This window comes from Gopherus flavomarginatus, chromosome 7 (genome assembly GCF_025201925.1).
Source record: "Gopherus flavomarginatus isolate rGopFla2 chromosome 7, rGopFla2.mat.asm, whole genome shotgun sequence".
NCBI classification, from domain to species: domain Eukaryota; kingdom Metazoa; phylum Chordata; order Testudines; family Testudinidae; genus Gopherus; species Gopherus flavomarginatus.
In genome coordinates, this window is record NC_066623.1 from 68,634,995 (window position 1) to 68,654,903 (window position 19,909).

Here is a 19,909-nt window from a genome sequence, read left to right on the forward strand (position 1 = left end):
CTTGGAAGCCTGAAAACAAGAAGAGAGAGCCCTGTGTCCAAGCTTAGGGAATATGTTCCCCATCTGTTGAAAGGATTTCTACCATAATGCAGTTGTTAAATCTTCTTGATGATTTCTGGTCATCTTTTCAGCCTGAGGGCTGCTATGCTTTATTGTACCTGATATCTGAGGAGCTCACCTAATCCAGATTGTTGGAGACTAAACATGCCCTGACATTCAAATCTGGCAATTGTGAACTCAGTGTATTAAAGGGCAACCAAGTTTTCATACTGCCATTTGTCACCACTGCCACTAGTAAGAGGATGAGGCTCTATGAAGATTATTTCTTCATGCATAGATCCTAAGCTCAGTCCTACATCATGCACAAGGAAATATCCATGCAACTTTTTGCCATTGAAAATCCTTAGTAATGTGTGGTGTTTTGTTGGTATGAGATGGGAACGGGCAAGAGAAAAGTGTATGGATTAGTTTCAGTAAACTTTTTGACATAAGTGGATTTAGCTGTTTCAGGATTATTTTATTAATGCCAAAGATGTTTATCCTCCAAGTACCAACTGTGAATCCTTTGTTCATCTTGGTACATAGTTAGTCCTATGAATGGTAAATGATAAGCATTTGTGTTTATATGTCAGTCATTAATATTTTCTGTTTTACAGTTTCCCAAGCAAGACCACCTCCAAACCAGAAAAAAGGTGAGTTACTTATATCTATACAAGCCCCTTTTATAAAGGCAAATCTTCATGTAAATATATGTTTTTATCCTGAATGGAGAAGGCTAAAAACAGAGAGAGTTTTGATATTCTTTCCCAATTTTGATCTATAAGGCAAGTGATACAATTTTTAATTGCATTTTGTTAAAATGATATTTGCCTTTTTGCATTCTCTCTCTACAGGATCTCGAACTCCCATAATCATTATTCCAGCGGCTACAACTTCTTTAATAACTATGCTTAATGCAAAAGACCTTCTGCAGGATTTAAAGTAAGTAGTTGACTAAATAATGCTTTATAAAAGATTGTCTTCAGATATAAAGATATAGCCAGAGTAGTAATTATTCAAGAAGCAGTATCTATTATCTTCTGACAACTGAATTTTAATTTTACAGTCCAAAATTTAAGAAAGCATAGGCATCCTTGAAATGGTAGGTAAAAGTATTAATGTGAATATTATTTGCAAGAATGGTGATCTCTGAACCAACTTTATATAATGTCTAAAGGCAGACCTTTTTGCTCTTCTGTTTTTAAATGGTAAATTTTACCCATTGTCTAAATCATTGCTAAATAGGGAATGATTTGCACTTCACACAAAGAATGAGTGAGTTCACGTGTTACTAAAAAATGTAAATAAAGCAAGAACTTGAAATATTTATAGCAAAGTATATTAGCACGTAGAAATACTGTTGAACTAATACTCCCATCATTTTGATACCCTGCAAACCATGATGCTATAGCATTATGATAGCTGTTGCTTAAAGAAGCATACCTAATTGCCAGTCTAAAATCAAACTCAGCATTGCTGAATCAACTGCTATTCCAGTGTAACTAACCTACTCTTCTGGTTAAAAATGTAATAGATCAGTAAATCATAATGTGCAAAGTTGTGTATTTCTCACCAGCCATTACTTCTGTGGGTCTAAAAGTAGTAGTAATCATTGCTTAGAAATGTATTCCCGTAAATAAATTGGCTTGATAGGAACTACTCAAAAAATGAAAAGGACATTTGTTCCTGCACTGTTAACACTTCATTAATGGGGCCCTTTGTAAATTATATGCTGTGTTCTTTAAAAGTGATTTATTTTTTTTCCTTGCTGAAACATGGCAAGTTGTTGCCCTAGGATCTTTTGAGGCTAAATTGTGCACTTTGAGGTGTCTGAACTCCAAATATACCCAGTCGTGGCTCACCAAAAAAAAACCAGACATGAATTAGTTTATGCTGAACTGAAGTAGTTGGCCTTGAAGGTGCGCTAGGAGTATGTGCTCATTGCAAAGAACGTATAGAAACTCCTGTAAAGCAGCAGAAATATTCTGTGGATTTTCTGAGCCTAGGACCTGGACTAATAACTTATACTGTTTTGGTAAAAATATTTTGGTTAGAGAGGGTGCGACTTTTAAGGCCTTGGCTACACTCACACTTTACAGCGCTGCAACTGGGGTGTGAAAAAACACCCCCCTGAGCGCTGCAAGATACAGCGCTGTAAAGCGTCAGTGTAATCAGGGCAGCAGCGCTGGGAGCGCGGCTCCCAACGCTGCACGCTACACCCGTAAGGGATAAGGTTTACATGCAGCGCTGGGAGAGCTCTTTCCCAGCGCTGCCGCTATGACTACACTCACACTTTAAAGCGCTGCTGCGGCAGCGCTCCCGCAGCGCTGCCGGGGCAGCGCTTTGAAATTCCAAATGTAGCCATACCCTAATGGAAAAAAGTTATACCAGTACAATCCTTAATCTGGATCCAGTTATACTGGTAAAAGGTGTCTAATATAGTGTATGGAAATAGCTAATCAGTATGAAGCACTTTTGCGCAGGTTTAACTGTGTATGCACTGGGGCAGTTGTACCACTTTAACTGTACCAGTATAGTTAAAATGATTCAACTTTTCTGAGTAAACAAGCCCTCAGAGTAATCTGACCACTGTAGCACAGTCTGCTTCCTTCAGAAGTGAAGGAAATGAAGGTTTATGGGAGAGCTTAAACACAGGTTTAGTGTGTGTAAAAGAGACCAAAAAAAATTCCGATTTGAGGGAGATTTTGTAAATTGGAAGTGGAAGAAAAAGATTCAAGAAAACAGTTTAATTTTTAACAGTTTAATATTGGTCTGTATTTAATACCTTTAACTATAAACTCACCTTTATATCTGGGACTATAATCTTCATTTACATAACTTTTTCTTTGTCTTTGTAGTTTTTATTGCATTTTAGTGTTCTCTTCTAAATCCAGTGCCATGTCAGAGTTGCAGTCATCACCCATAGTAACCATCTCTGTCACAATTGGTCATCTATTAATTCAATTGTGACAGCATTGGCATATATTTGCTTCTTCTGAATATATTTTAATACAGATGACCTAACCAAAACACTATTTTCACACAGCACAATAATATGCTTTACTTTCAGTAGTCAATGACTACTTAAAATGCTACTCTAGTTAATGGTTTTAATCAGCCTCTCCTCCCACATAATGCTTGTGAATCATAGTAACTCTTTTAAAGGTGATTGTGTCGAGTGTTAATGTACATTAGTGTTGGTTAGGGAGTTTAGTTCCATAGTTGCTGCTTGTTTTCTGGGGAGCATGTACGTGTCGCTAGCCAAGGTTGTCCTTTTAAATTCCATCTTTTAGCTGATAGCGTGTACAGTTACACTAAGTTATTGAAAAATGTTTAGTTGGTTGTTTTGCATAAACGAAAAATGGGAAGGGTAACATAATTACAATAATAATTAAAAACAAGAAGGATGTTACTGGTGCAAATACTTCATTGATTTTCAAGAAATCTATTTGGACACACTTATCAGAGCTGTAACTGTTCATGAGGGACACCTGGAGACACATGTTGTAGCCACCTGTTAGCAATGCTTAATTTTTATTCTTTGTGGAGAGCATGTCTGTGTAGAAGAAATAGTAAAGGACACCTGCTTATTTATAAGTTCCAAGTACTTAATTTTTTCAATCTGCTACCCATAAATATTACACATGGCAGCTTTCTAACTCATTTTTTTCCTGTGTTGAGAACTGCTAATGCTAAAGAATGTCTGGAAGCTACATTTTGCCACAGGATATATAGCGCAGAAGTAAAACTAAAATTGTATTAGCAAGATGCAAATTGAAGACCATAGTGTAACCATTATGTTAATTTTGATGCTAACACTGATATAATTCACTAAAAAATGTTTAGTTGCCATCATGTAATTTTAGCACTGCACTTTGAAGTACAAAATTTGGACTAAAGTGTAATAGCTGGCAAGGAAGGGAAAGAGAGTGCATATGTTAGAACGGAGGATTGACTATGCACAGCATCAATTGTAGAAGGAGTAATAAAAGGTGTATATGCCCAGCATGTAGACTCCTGAAGAAACATAACTGGCCTCTGATCTATCAGTCTCTGGGATTCTGTGATGAGAAGCACCATAATCCACAAATAGCAGTAGTTTCCACTTCATTTGAATCTGTGTTAAAGTCCTAGTGTAAACAAGGCCTTTGAAGTGATTTCTTGTGACAGTACAAGTGCACTAATTCACACTAATGACCAAGAGAGACAGTGTGGCTTATCAGACTTCACAAATTTGCTGTTAAGTGAACAAGTTGGATGTAGGTCTCAAGGATAATGCATTATAAAATGTCCTTTGCTCACTTACTTTGTCAAGTTTAATTGAGTTTTATGTGACACTTTGTAAACTAGTAAATGTGTAGTGGTGTATTTTATAGAAGTAACATCATGGTAATATGAGACCTAAAAGTGCCAGGTTTTTGTAAGAACGTGAGTGGCATTGCCAGTTGAAGTACAAATTAATGAAGCTGTATTAATTTCAGTCTCTTTATTCATAAAAGTTTGTGTATAAAACACAATGCTTATTTATGTTACCACTTTGGGTGCCAATTTTTGGAGTGATGGATTTGGAATAGATATGAAGAGTTAACTTTTCTTGATTAGTTTTACAAAAAGAAACTAAGAGGAAAAACTGAAAAATCATAAAGGGGACCATTAATGGCCAAATTTTAAAACACGTTTACAGTGATATTGTAGCTGTGTTGATCTCAGATTATTAGAGACACAAGATGCGTCTCTCATCTTATGTCTCTGAACTTTAAAACGGTTAGACTTTCAATACGTTGGATGGCCAAACGTAAGTTTGTCAATTGCAAGCTGTAGTCAACAGTGCTCACAACTGTATATTTGTAGATAATCCTAAAAGGACCCAGTGCATTATCCTGTATTTAGGTTTTTTTTTTTTGGTAAAGTTTGTTTGTAAGCACAGCAGTGTTTGGCTAGGCCTTTCATATTTGGTCATCATACAAATGGATCCTGTCCAAGTCTTTTATTTTAGAACTAATTTTAGTTTTACTACTTGTACTTAAAGCGGAATCATTTAAACATATAATAAAATGGAGTTAAAATTGATCTTGTATATGTAAAATATGCATCATTTTTGTGTGTAGTCTGCGTACTGAAAACCAACCTTCCTTGAAGGCTTCTCAGATGCCAGCATTCCATTTGCAGACAGAAGCATCTGTAGTTTATTTTTGTAAATTGTAGGAAACCATAGAATTGAAATACATAATGCTATGGATAGTTTGGCAGTTTACAGTTCCAGTTTCAGTTCCTACCAAAAATGATTGATTAGAAAAGGACTGTCCTGACACTATTTTTTTAAAGTAAAAAGTACAAAATCATTCCAGACCCCTCTCTAGCTAGTAACTTAATATTTTCCTTCAGTTTTCTCTTTGGTGAGTATATATCATCCCTGGCCTCATCCTGCTCTTATTTAGATTCTTATACTGCACCCACTATTGTAGTGAGCTGAGGTCCTAGTCATACTAAAATAATAAATGTGGAACTAGTTATCAAAATTGTGGATGCATCAGCCCAGCAATACTTGGATGAAAAAAGAAAAGATACATTTTCACTTACAATAATTTGTGCATACAGATTTGGTGCACTTGTTCACTTATTTTGTCAAGTCTAGTGTAGTTGTATTTAACATTTTGTAGGCTAGCAAATGTTTTGTGTATTTTATAAAAGTATGGTCATGATAATATGAGACCTAATCATAGCTGCCTGCTTTTAAGTCTTTTCGAAGTGGGATGAAAGTGCCAGGTTTTTGTGAGAATGCAACTTGCATTCTTCAATAGTCAGTTTTCAGGTCCACTCCAAAATAAGTGTATGTGGCCCCATGCATACTTTGTTTTGGAAATCAGTCCTGTAGGGGAAGAGTGCTCCACCCCTTAAAGGAGGGCAAGAGTCCCAGGATCACAAAGCCTCTGCTGCTGCCCTTATCTTCTGTGAAGAAGGTGAAGAAAAGAGGGTACAGCCATCACAGTCTTTACTGTTTCCTCTTCCTTATCTAGCATTCGCAGTGACTGTTGGAGTAAGCCTCCGAGATCTCTTCCACTTGGTTCCCCAAGAACTCAGTTTGACTCCAGTCTCGTCGCTCAGGCTCTTTTATTTGACCTAAAGCAAAGCCACGCTGAGTTGATCAGACTCAAATGTAGGGGTGGTTACAGCGTATACCACACATGCAAAGTTCGCTTATTTGTCGTCATGTAATAGCATTGCTCTCTGAAGTACACAAATTGGATTAAGCGTAGTAGTTGGCAAGGAAGGGCAAGATGGCACATATATTAGGGAGGGGGACTTGGCTATACACATCTGAAGTTACAGATATCCCATGCCGTCATATACATTTACACATCACATTCACTATACATTGCATCACATGTTTTGGGTCTGACTTGGCTACTTTGCTGGAACCAATCTCCCTGTGCAGCATGCTTTGTCCATCCCTGTCCATGTTCAGCTTTACTCTTTACCTCATCTTTGTGTTCTCTTCTTCTTTGTCCATTATTTTCTTGTTTTTAGTAAAAGGTTCCCTTGGGGTTTCCTCTCGTATCTTAGCTAGCTCAGATATTCTGTCTTTTGGCGTAATTTACTTAATTTAGCACAAACATTCTGCTTGTAGCCTGCTGATTTAGTTACCTCCCTAATCCTGTCTTTCAAAAAATGAAGCCTCCCCCCTATGTTTAATTACTTGTGTCAAGCTGTGAATGAGTAGACTCACCCCTGTGGCGCCTCCTGCTGGTTGCTTCAGGGAATTAGCTCGATTCCAGCCATGGAGCGCCCTCTGCAGGTCAATGATCCACCTGTCCTCTGCTGGCCGCGGGCCCCTCCCTGGACCTCGGTGCCCAGGGGAACCCCCACCCCACTATTCCCACTTTGCCTCAGTATTGGCTACTGCCCAGTTATTGTCTAGCCCCCACACCCTGGGGCAGACTGCAGTATCAGCCACGCATCACAGGCAAAGGGGGGTTTGGCCTGGCTGCCTTTACCCACCCTCCGGCTGCCCCTCTGCAAGCCCAGTACCTTGCAGGCCTAGAAATAGGCCCTGCAGCCTGGGGAGTTGCTGGCCTAGGGCTTCCCAGCTCCTAAGGCTTTTCCCCCAGCCCTGCCTTCCTTTAGGTTCCCTAGGTGAGTCCTCGAGCAGCCAGGCCTGTCTCTCTCTCCCTGTCAGAGAGAGACTCCTTCTGCTTCTGGCTCCCTGGCCGCCTTATACAGCCTGGTGGCTCAGTTTGAGGTGTGGCCCCCAGCTGCAGCCACTCCTGTCATCAGCCCAGGCTTCTGGTTCCAGCTATGGCCCCTTGCCAGGGCTGTTTTAACTCCTTCTCTCCCGGAGCAGGAGTCCACCCTGCTACACAAGCCAAGCCTACAGTGTAGTTCTGGAAGCATTAAACTATCCTGAAGCACAGTGCCGCTTGCATCTTATATAAAGTGGTCCCTCACCATGCTCTCTGTAACACACATAGAAAGTTAAATAATTAAGGTTATCTTAAGGAAATATATGTGTTGTAAAGAAAGGCCCTGACTTGCAAATAGAAGAAAGGCCTTGAAAATAGTGAATTAAAAGGCCAGAAGGAGTGAAGTAGGAAGTATGTCTGGTTCAAAGAATAACTCATAAGATAAGAGGACACTTCTAAAAAGAAGGCCTCTGACCAATAGGGGTGACTGCCGATGGTTTTGAATAAGACAAAAGAGATCAGTCTTAAAATGAGCCAACATGGCCTTTCCCACCACACATATCATTTATTGCATCAAAACGTAGCGCTTGTGTGAACCCAGGTGCAAAAGACAAACTGCTGGTCAGCAAGGAGGAGGGGAGGAGGCCTTGGCAAGATAGGAGGTTGTAAATTGTACCTGGATTAAGACTGGAAATAAAGGTGAACTGTCTCAAATTGATTTTTAGCTGAAGTCAGTAATTGGCAATGCCGTCTCTTTGTTGAAGGATGTAAAAAGGAAACTCTTAAAGGGTAAACTGCTTATACCTTCCTAATCACGTTGGATCCGACCACTGAGAGTCTAAGCATCCTGGGTTTAAATTTGCAAGTATCTTCATCAGATGCTTATAAATGTTTTTTGTTACTGTTTGGGTGTAGTAAATTGCTTATTATTTGGGCTCTTCAGGCATGTTTAAAGCAATTATATAAATCCTTTAGATTTAATAAAGGAATTTATGGTTAAATTAGTGTTTGGTTTCCATATTAATAATTTCAAATATTAATAATTCCAACATTGTCCCAAGCGCAGGGCTGCAGGTATATGCTACTTCCCAACCCTTAGTGTTTTAAAGTGGTTGTCAGCTTAAATATCACACTTCACTTTGAAAATGTATTACTCACTTCCAGTCCAAATAACATTTTAGCTTTAGTAACAGAGATTAAAAAAAAACACCACTTTTCTGTATGTTTTAGTTGTTTATTTTGTGCATCGGAGAACACTTCATATATACTCAGTGTAACTGATTTTCCCCTGTGGTTATTTACCTCTTTTGCCTGAAATGTATTTCAGACAGTAAGAGCTGAGGGAAATGAGATTGTTAAAGTCTCAAAAATGTGGGGGGGGGGGGTTTCTGGGGAAGGTATAGTATCTGTAACTAATTTTTAAAAAATTCGATTTCAAGTTGGCATCTGTATAAGAGTTCCAGCTTTCTGCATGGACCACATTGACGTAGCACGTATCTTACGTAGCTATGAACGTTTAAGGAATTTAAAGCTGTAGATTCTTGGACTGACTAACTTTTGTCACTGTTTCAAAATATAACTGGAAACATGTTTTGTGCTACTTTCCTGGAAAGCCTGGGTAAAGGTTACTGAAAACTAATGTGTCAAGTTGATTAACATGCACTTGACACATTTTATTTTGCTTTTTTATCAGATTTTGAAAACGGTGGTTGCATTGCTATAAAAGCTTGGAATTCAACAGTGTTTGTATGAAACATTCTGCAGGATATCAATTATTCATCTACTGCTTTTATGTGTCTGATCTAAATTTTTCCTGCATGCTTTTTTGATTGTTATCTTTTCTTCTGTTCTTTGTATAGTATCTCTTGTCCATTAACTTCTCTTCTCTTGTAGTTCAGAATATTAAGGCAACATTGTGGGTTTCTTGAAGGAATGAATTGGAGACGACTCAGTTTTATATATTAAAGCAAAATTGAATTGAAGCTAATGTAAGCTAGGGGTTAAAGCCATTGAGGAGGCTTTCAATTATGCATTAATTATATAGCACAGCCTCCAGCTAACTGTCAACTGTGGCGGAGCTGTCAATAAAATAATTTTGAAGTGAGTTGTTAAACACAGAAATGTTTAGGCCTAAAATGTAGAATTAAGAATGGTGCTTCAACCACACGTTGGGTCTGTCACAGATCTTTAACTTGTAGTAATTTAACAACTGTGATCACTGTGGTACAGTACAGCAACAGAGTGTGAGAGATAGACAATGTTTGTCTTCTAAATGGATTTCAGTTTACCATACGATACCTTTAAAGTGTAAGTGTGGCTGTCTGTGACACTTCTAAACTGAATTTGCAAATGTGACCTTTGGATTACCATCCATATGAGAATCTGGTTACTGCAATCGGATATAAATTTCTGTATACAGTCTGTAATTACTTTAATTTGATCACACATTTGATCTGCAGGAATCCTGCCTCCATCAGTGCACAGGCTGGATAGTATATGAGGCAGAGTATACCAAGAAAATAATCTTGTTCTGCATTTAAAGGGCTGGACGAATACCCAGGAAAGCTAGATTCTATCTCTGAGGCGGCCACAAACGTTGAGTGTTGCCAACTCTTGAGACATCAAGTTTCACAATATTTGGCGATGTTTCCTAGTATCAATTCCTGCAGTCATGTTATGTGAGAATCTCAGATTTTGTTTAATTAAAAAAAAAAAAAGTTCCTGACACTCGTGATTAGGGAAAGAATTTTCAGAAGGTGAACTATAAAGGCTAACAAATCAAAGATTAAATGAACCCAACATTTATTATTTTTTTTAAAACTCATGAGTTTTAAGACAAATTAAGATTTTGGACAGTATCATTCAAGATTTTGGCATCCTTAGGGTTTGCAATACTGGGCTTCCTACACGATGATGGGCAAAACTGCCATATGCATTCTCTCAAGGAGGCTGAATTAAGGTTTCACTGTCCTTTTGTAAATTTTGAGTGCTTGAGTTGGCCACCATAAAATTCTTTTAACATAGCATTTTCAATATAATACCCCATTTCATTACCACATGGAACCATATTGTGTGACCATATGGTGTAGCTGAACCCTTAAACTAAAGGTATCTTATATTCAGAAAGTCCTATGCTGTTAATTAATTTAAAATGAGACAATTTTACTATATATGCACTGTTTGCTTTCCTCTTGGATTTCTCTGTGCAATGAAAATCCACTAAGTTAGTTTTACTTTCAAGTTCAGTGTTGCAAAGTTTGGCTTTGTTCCATGGATTGTTTTAAAAACGGTTAGTGATAAGATTCCCGTTGGGAATCCATCACTATTTCACCACGCAAACTTGTGTTTTACAACATCAACATTTTGACTTCATTAGATGAGCAGGAAGAAGGAGATACTGATTAAATTTGATAGCAATGATATAGATGAAGCAGTTGAGGATGGTAACAAATAATAATGAAAAGTAAGAAGCTTGAATTGGCCTGCTGCCTACTGAGCACAAATTCAAATTTTTTTTCTTTTATAGTTGCTATGTTTTTCTGTTTTATTTCATTTTGCTTTTTTTTGTATCAGTTCAGTCCTGAATAGTGTTCACATTTAAATGCTAACCTAACAATACTAAGAATTTTTTATTTTTTAGAACTTCATTTCATTGTTCCACATTTTTCTGAGTTGAAAAAACTCAGTTAAGTAAGGTGTGTTTTTGTTTGTGTTTTTTTTTAATTAGGTATAAATACTAATCCTAGTTGAGGCCATAGTCTTACTGTCTTTTGTTACACTTCTAACAAATTAGTATTTCAAAATATTTGACCACTTTTGGTGGTATATGACAATTTCAGCAATGGTTGACTGGTGAATTGACCAATCACTTGGGCCCAACTATAGTTTGAAAGATGTATTATGGTTAATGGCTTATTTTTATGGAACAATTTGGAATATTGGGACCAAATCCTATGATGTGCAGAGATGTGATTGACACTGGCCTGAGGGTGTAGGGAAGAGAGTGGTGGCTTTAAGTCCAGGGCTACCAGGGACTGAACAGGCTAGTGCTTGCTGAAAAAAGATGCTCCTAATTTGCACCTGGCTCCCACAACCCTGAATGTGGGGACCTCTCAGTCATGTTTTTACACTGTGTGCCAAGTGTTAAGAGCTGCTGTGACTGTTGTCATCAGAGGATTTCCCAGTGCCCAGATCCACTGATTTTATGGACAGATTGCATCAGCAGATCAACACGCAATGGCTGCCATAGGGCTCCAAATATGACTTGTGATGAGATCTTAATTCAGTGTTAACATTTCTTGTGGGCTTCACATTAATTTGATGAAGGAACGACAGGTGTAGACTTCAAGTAATATCCAGTGAATAGTAGAAGATTAATATCCTTAATTTATGAGGAAGTCTACATAGAGTTGCTATATTCTCTCATAATTGTGGTTGATTTAGCCCAAAAGACTTTTAAATATTGTAACCTACAGTGTGGAATCCACTTGGTCCTGTTCTTTCCCACCTTGGAATTTTCAAATCCAGTCACTTTCTTTGAGGCTGTGGTGTTGATTGATCTCTACCATATATACTCGTTCATAAGCTGAATATTTTTGGTCAAAAAGTGACACATTAAAGAGTGGGGGTAGGCTTATAAACGGGGTCTACACCAAAATGTGATGATTTTAAATTTTATGGAATCATTGAATTAAATATCTAATACATTGTTATTTTGCTTACCTGGAGTGTCTGCAGGCATAGAGCCCTCAGCTCTCTTTGGCCAGGGTTCACCATTCCCAGCCAAACTGAACAAAATGTCTAGGCCCACTGGAGGCTTACCCTAACGGGGCAGGAGCTAAAGTTTGCCAATCCCTGAAATATAGGGTTGGTTTATGAAAGGGTCATACAGGTTTTTTTGCTATTTTTACCTAACCATCTTGGGGGGGTCGGCTTATAAACGAACGAGCTAAAGAACGAGTATATATGGTACTTGATTAGCATTCTCCAGAATAACTGTTAAATCAAATTGTAGTTCTTGTTCTGAAACAGAACTGATTCTGGTGGCGATGTCTTAGTGGCAGCATCAGAGGCATATTAATGCATTTCTAGCATTTGATGGTTGCCATGAGTTGCTCCATAAAGAGCTGTGGTGTTGTCCAATATGCCATATTTTTCTTCCTTATAAGATGTATCGAGTAAAATATATTTTAATGTATTGCCCTTTCACATTGTTTAATTATTTCAGAGCCTATATCAGAAGAATGTGTATGTCTTAAAATATTTTATACTATTTTGAGGAGTATAAATGATATTTATAAAAATCAGTATCTTTCTTTAAATCTATCTATTCTTTGCTTTACCAAGTCTTTTCCAGGATACCTTTACGCATAGCCATTTCTGGTTCGAGTGTTCTATGTTGTTACATGCATTAGACAAGAAAAACTAAATTCTAATTTGTCTTGTCCCTTATGAATCACACTTTTATCAACTTAACTGTAGTTCTAGTTAATTTTATTTCCCAATTCTCAGTCATTTCCAACTTTTTACTATCCCAGTACAATTAAGTACTGTTAAAGATGACCTGCAAAGTACATTTTAAAAATTGGGATCGTGCCCTTTTTCTGCAGTCTTAAAATGTATTAAAGAAGTCCTGAGAGGCTATGAGGTAGATTTTTTTCACTTTTTCCTTGAAACATCAGAAAAGTCAAGTCTGATCTTTCCTAATTTTGCTTGAAGATTCATTATGGGTCTCTGATATACCATATATATTATTAATTCTCGCTTCCTAATTAAAGAGATGGTGGTGATGAATCTGAAACAAAGTTCCTTTTCCAAACTGTTAATTAGTCATTGAAGATCACTAGTAAGATAAATAAGTGTTTACAAAAGCTAGAATTTATAATCAGTCTGACTAAAATCCTTTTCTCATCTTAGTTTTTCAGCTTTCATTATCTTGACTCTTTTGGCTAGTTTTCCAGTCATTTACAGTTAATGTCTTCCAAGCTAAACAGGATCTGATTTTTCAAATGTGTAAATTAAGCAGGAGAAAAAAATTGAAAAACTAATGTAACATTCTTCTGTTATCATGAAACAATAAGAGTGCAGCCCATTTTTAAATGTTACTTTATTTCTGATAACTATATATCTTCCTAATTATGTACAAGATAATATGTTCTAAAATTTGGCATCAGAACTTCTGATTTATCTTGGCATTAAAAGTGGAACACATTCTGATTTTCTTTTTTTTAGCTATTTGTAATTACACAAAAAATAAATGTTTCTCTAGCCATGGTATTAAGAATCCAGCATCAACCATAATTGCTGTTAAAGGTATATGACAGATCTGGTGGTGTGGGAGGAATAGGATCAACCTGAAACTAATAATTTTTGCAACTTTTAGCAAATCTGAAAGGATTTAAGTTTTGATTTGGGGAGGTTTCACCGTTTTTTAATAAAAACAAAGGGAACTTGGAAACAAGGCTAGATTAACAAGGCAAGATTTCCAGCCCAAGCGTCTACCCTGCAGATGAACAGTCCCTTAGCCAATGCCCTGAGAGTCCAAGTCAGCTGGCATGGGCCAGTTGCGGGTGTCTACTTGCAGTGTTGGACATATCCTTAGGCATCATTCACAAAATCGAGAAGGGCTGTGAGGGCAGTAAATATTAACTGGAGTGAGAACTGGAATCTGAGTGCACTAACCACCATTTAGAGAGTCATCTTTTCTCTTTCTTACCCAATGAATATTTAAATTTTTATACAAAGTAGGACAACTCCAACAGGAGAGTTTGAGACCTTGTGGTTGGAGCATACACCTGAGGGTCAAGGCAGTTTAAATCACTGATTTTAATCGTGGTTTAAGTAGTCAAGGTGGAAACCTTGATTTAAATTCATTTTAATCTTGTTTTGCATTTGTACTTTTTTTTTTATTTTCCTAAAGAAATTGATTTTTCATTAGTTGATAACCATTACAATATGTTAACTTGCAACTAAATATAGCCTGCATACTAAATTTGATGCTGCTTTTTGCTAACTAGGAGGCTGCACTATGTCTATACTCTTTTATGCAGTTATATAGCTTAACTTACGTTTATTCAGATACTTAATTTTTTATTATGTTAAAAGATGGTGAGCAATGAATGCATTTTTTATTTACTAGACCAGATGAATTTTTTGCTTCTAATTTTGTTTCAAGGTCTAAAGAAATCCAAATTCCATTAAAATGCACAAAAAGAGCATTTTAGACTTTTATTATATAAAACTACTTTACATGCTAAGAAATTTTTTTTATCAAAACATGTTTGCATATAAAAATAACTGATTTATTAAGCCAGGAAAGTATTATTTGTAATTAGTGATTTGAACTGATTGTTTCTGGTCACTATGTCCTTCAAGATTTTAGAGCTAGGAGATTTCACCCTCTCACACCTACTTTTTATTCGTAGATTGTAAGAAGGTTTTGTCAGGTCCCGACTGCTTTCTTAACTTTGAGTGTACTAGTCACTGAACTGAACTATTAGTTGAATAAATTGAAAAGAAGATATTCTCTCTGCAGCTGTAGAAGAGGCTGATGCTGTCAAAAGCTGGTTTAACATTTCAACAAACTCTGATTCCAGATGCTTAGCTGGTGACTTTCACCCATTCAGAGACTTCCCCTTCTTTGAAACTTGACAGCAAACATGTTTTAATATTTATTTTGTTTTTGATTTAAATTATTTTAATACACGTAGGCCTTAACATAGATTTAATATTAAATTGGGGATAAATTAAAAAAAGTAATCCAGCTTTCTGCTTGCAATATCATCAGTTTTTATCCATCCTGCTCACCTGGGGTGCAGTGGGTTCAAGTTTCTGCCTTAGAGTGGGGATTCAAATCTTGGTGTCTCTCATCCCCCAGCACAGATGAGTGCTGCCTGGACTATGCGGTCTAAGGGGGCACCACCACCATCTCTTCCTCCTTCAGGGCTTTGTGAATGAAGCCTAAGCTTCCTTGTGAACCTAGTTAAAAAATTTGAAAGTTTCATTTTGAAAATCTTGAAATGGTTCATGTTGACATGAAAAAAATTCTTTGAAACAATTTGCCAAAATTAACACCAATTCACTAAATATTTTGGTCCTCCCAAATATGCATTTTTTGGAGACAGAAATTTGAACTGAATTTTTTCCCCAACTCTAATTACTAGTGTAAAATAATTTTATTTTGGAGATGCATTGTTTTCTGGTAGTTAGAACTCTGCACTGGAACTAGGAGACCTGAGTTCTATCCTCAACTTTGCACTGGCCTCTGGATAACTGGACTCCTGACTTCACCTCTGTGCCTCAGTTTCCCCATCTGCAGATGGGACAGTAATGCCTCCTTTGTAAAGCATGTTGGGGTCTACTGATTAAAAGCACTTATATATAACTACTATATAAATTTATGTATATGTTTTTGGGATCTAAGACCACAGTTCTTCAAACTGCTCCATGCATTTTGTTTACAGCAAGATAAAGAGACTTCTTCAAATGTATGGAGCATTTTTAGGACTGGGGCTAGGAAGATTTATTTTGTCCTTAAGAGATTATCTAAGACATGAGAATCATATCGTCTTAGTTTTTCATGCATAATTGAGCATGATTTGTGGGGGGGGGGACCCCAAGACCTCAGACTAAACATTCAGAAATCCAGAATTGTTGTATTGAGTTAAATAATTCATCTCTGTCTTATCAGTTCTCACCATCTAACTAGATGAAAAATTTAAAAAAATCTTTAACTTCAGCATTATGATAAAAACCCACATGTTTTGGTTTGTGCTAAGACATAATTTTGATGGATAGAATCAAGCCAAAAGCTTTAAAATGTGCACCAATGAGCTTCATGACATTACTTAAATTGTTTTCGTGGGTAAACTGCTGGTGTCCCCCTATTGTTGCCATGGCTTTCTGACTTCCCATCCAGTGCATCACATGTAGGTGAGCAGGCCCCAGAGGTGTGACAACAACTCGCACTTTGATTTTCAGAAATCAACTCTGCTCCCTTTTGTCAAACTGCTTTTAACCGTCTGTACTTCAGGAAGTAAGAACTCATGATTGGTCTCATTGGGTGACCCATGAGTGGTCACAATTGTTTAAATAGCCCTTTATGTTTAAGATGCAATTTAATTGTAGTATGAAGAGTGCTGTTTTCAAAAACATAAAAATCCTGACATGAATACAAAGACAGTGACTGCTGTTACATTCAGGAGTCGAGGATTGCAATGACTACTGGGTTTCTTTAGTTATACTGTCATTGGTCATGGAAGGCCACAACCTGCCAGCAAGCACTGAATTAAAAGTAGTGGAAGGAAAGAAATTCTATCTGATTTGAATTTGATCTTTATGGTGTTGGTATTTATTCCAATGAAATGGTCGGTATTTCGGTTAGAACCTTTTGTGCTACAGTATGTATTGATAGGTGAGCATAATGGCTTCATGATTTGAATTCACAATATATATTTACAAGATAGTGTTAAATCAAAGGTCTATGTTACTATTGTCTAAGATTTGTATAATCCGTTTTCTGTCTGTGTATAATAGCTCAAAAGTAGAGGATTCAATCATTAATGCAATAGATTGTCAAAGGAATTTTGGATAAATGCCTTAGTCTTCAAGAATTTTGGAGGCGTAAATTCACATCTTTCATAGAACACTGTGAAATGAGGTTGAGTCTCCTACTGTCTGGTACAGCATGAGAGACAACCCTTTCCCCCGAAACCTTAACCCTCACGCAAGGGGAGGATGGTAGAATCCCAAAGACTGTCTGGGACCAGTACTGGATCAGGGGCAGATGAGAGTTCTTAAACGGGGAAATGATTAAGGATGTAGAGATGACTTGCATTGAATAAGTTATTGCTGGATATTTCCCATATGAGTTACGTTAATAAAGTTGTGGCCTAATTAAACCACATCGCTTGCATCATATCTGTGTTCTTGCATGTCTGGGACAAAGATCTGAAACTTTTTTTTAATGACATAAACTATCTAAATACTTAAATCTATAAATATGTAGTGCAAAAGCTCCATATATTAATACTTTGATTTTTTTTGCTACTAAAAATACTTAAATCACCTATGTTCTGAGAAAATTAGTGTAAAATTAGAGATTTAGTTAATGATCAAGCTTTCTTAGCATGCCCTTCTGCAGTAGTTTGAGCATTGACCTGCTAAACCCAGGATTGTGAATTCAATCCTTGAGGGGGCCGTTTGGGGATCTGGTGCAAAAATCTGTTGGGGATTGGTCCTCCTTTGAGCAGGGAGTTGGACTCGATGACCTCCTGAGGTCCCTTCCAACCCTGATGTCATAACTGTAAAGGGAAGGGAACAGCCCTCCTGTGTGCAATACTATAAAATCCCTCCTGGCCAGAGACACCAAAATCCTTTTACCTGTAAAGGGTTAAGAAGCTCAAGTAACCTGGCTGACACCTGACCCAAAGGACCAGTAAGGGGACAAGATACTTTCAAAACTTGGTGGGGGGAAGGCTTTTGTTTGTGTGCTCTTTGTTTTGGGGTTGTTCGCTCTTGGGACTAAGAGGGACCAGACATCAATCCATGCTCTCCAAATCTTTCTGAATCAGTCTCTCATATTTCAAACTTGTAAGTAACAGCCAGGCAAGGCATGTTAGTCTTATCTTTGTTTTCTCAACTTGTAAATGTTCCTTTTTGCTAAGAGGATTTACCTCTGTTGCTGTAACTTTGAACCAAAGGCTAGAGGGGATTCCTCTGGGCTCTATGAATCTGATTACCCTGTAAAGTTATTTTCCATCCTGATTATACAGAGATGATTTTTACCTTTCTTTCTTTAGTTAAAAGCCTTCTTTTTAAGAACCTGATTGATTTTTCCTTATTTTAAGATCCAAGGGAGTTGGATATGCACTCACCAGGAAGTGGTGTGTGGGGGAGGAGGACGGGGAATGGTTAATTTCTCCTTGTTTTAAGATCCAGGGGTTTGGATCTGTGTTCACCAGGAACTTGGTGGAGAAGTCTCTCAAGGCTACTGGGAGGGAGATAGTCTGGGGGGAAGATAGACAGAGTTTCCAAATCTTAAAGGATTTGGGTGGTGGCAGTAAAACCAGATCTAAGCTGGTAATTAAGCTTAGAGGTTCTCATGCAGACCTCTACATCTGTACCCTAGAGTTCAGCATGGGGAAGGAACCTTGACACCTGATATTCTACAATTCTATACAGAGGCATTTCAGAGACAAAGCATAGAGTTAAAGAATAGTTTTTAACCCTGTTAAACTTCTACTGTGATCTTGTCAGATTACTTGCGTTATCAGAAGAGGTTATGGTTTACTTACTTCTCTTGTTGACTATAGCAAACAAATAACATGGGTCTGCTAAATGCCTCTTTGTTCCCTAGGTTTGTGCCATCAGATGAAAAGAAAAAACAGGGCTGTCAGCGAGAAAATGAAACTTTAATACAGAGAAGGAAGGACCAGATGCAGCCTGGGGGCACAACAGTCAGCGTTACTGTACCTTATCGAGTGGTAGACCAGCCTCTGAAACTTATGCCACAAGATTGGTAAAGCAGAGCTGCTATTCTGAATTATTTCTTTACACGTTTAGTTCTCTTTTTCAGAACAAGAACACAGATCTTGAAATGAACTACTAAAATAACTCCAAGCTAATTGGTGCATAAAACATTAGCAAATATGTGTGGAAATGGCTGGATAGCAATTACAGCAATTATATAGCAACTTGTTCCTTTCAGGTTGTGTTTATTAAAGGAGACTTTTTTTAAAGAACAAACTGTAATCTTTCAATGATACAAACAATATTCCTGCCTTATCCCATGTTTTTTTTTGTTCAAAACCCTCCAGGAGTATGCAAGTAACACTTAAATTGTTCAGGATTAGAGCTACTATATTACTTCATTCACTCAAACATGTTGCTTCTCTGAAAGAAAAATCCTTGTCTATAGCCAATCTTTCTGAAATTTATTTGGAAGGGAAAATGTTGGGGCCTTATATTTCTGACTGTAAATTTTAAAAAAAGAAGCTGGAAATAAATTGCATCAGCTTTAAGCTAACGTGCATAATGGTCAGAGACACTGACATACACTTCAAGATGGAGCTCTGTGAAGGGGGAGATGCAGTCACGGGGCATCTTTTTGCAAATGTGTCATAGGTTTGTTTGTTTAACCAGCAGGCCCATTTGTGAGGGCCTGTAAAAAGATGAACAGTATATGTCAGTACTTTTACACTCCAGGAGGGTTTGTAAAAAGACAACCCTTTAGTATTGACTAATCAAATAACCAATATTCTTTCTTTATCCTCCCAGTTTAAGAATACTTAAGGCATGTACAAGACCTAGTAGTCTGTAACATTCAAAGCAAGATGTTAAAAGGAAATAAGATCTAATTCTCCAGATAATTAGGCATTCTCTGTGTTGGGAGCAGCAGGCAAACAGAAAACAATAATAGCTGCCAAGGTACCAAAAGGCAGTTTGCATCTTCAGTAGACTGTAAACATTTCTGACAAAGGTAAAGCTGTCTTTGTGATTGATTTCCCAGAGTGGAATCAGTGATAGGGAATTAATGTTAGTTTTATTGTTTCAACAACTTTGTAACAGCGAATGTGAGAAATGTTTTTAAGTTTATAGCTGTGTGTTTTTATCATTTCAGAGACCTGATTATTTTTCTTCATTGGGGTTTTGAAATCCTTACAATAATGTAAATTTAGGAATTAGGTTAT

At 37.3% G+C, this 19,909-nt stretch overlaps 1 protein-coding gene across 3 annotated transcripts in view; it reads left to right on the forward strand.

Annotated features, from left to right (window-relative positions):
• CDC73 (cell division cycle 73) overlaps window positions 1–19,909 on the forward strand; it is a 185,395-nt gene that overhangs the window by 141,969 nt on the left and 23,517 nt on the right. For all 3 annotated transcript variants that reach the window (XR_007775378.1, XM_050961449.1, XM_050961448.1), the window contains exons 12-14: window positions 657–692; window positions 894–981; window positions 18,577–18,738. Coding sequence is in view for 2 of the 3 variants with exons in the window: in XM_050961449.1 (XP_050817406.1) it covers window positions 657–692; window positions 894–981; window positions 18,577–18,738 (286 nt within the window). In the remaining variant the exon portion in view is untranslated. The remainder of the gene's footprint in view (window positions 1–656; window positions 693–893; window positions 982–18,576; window positions 18,739–19,909) is intronic.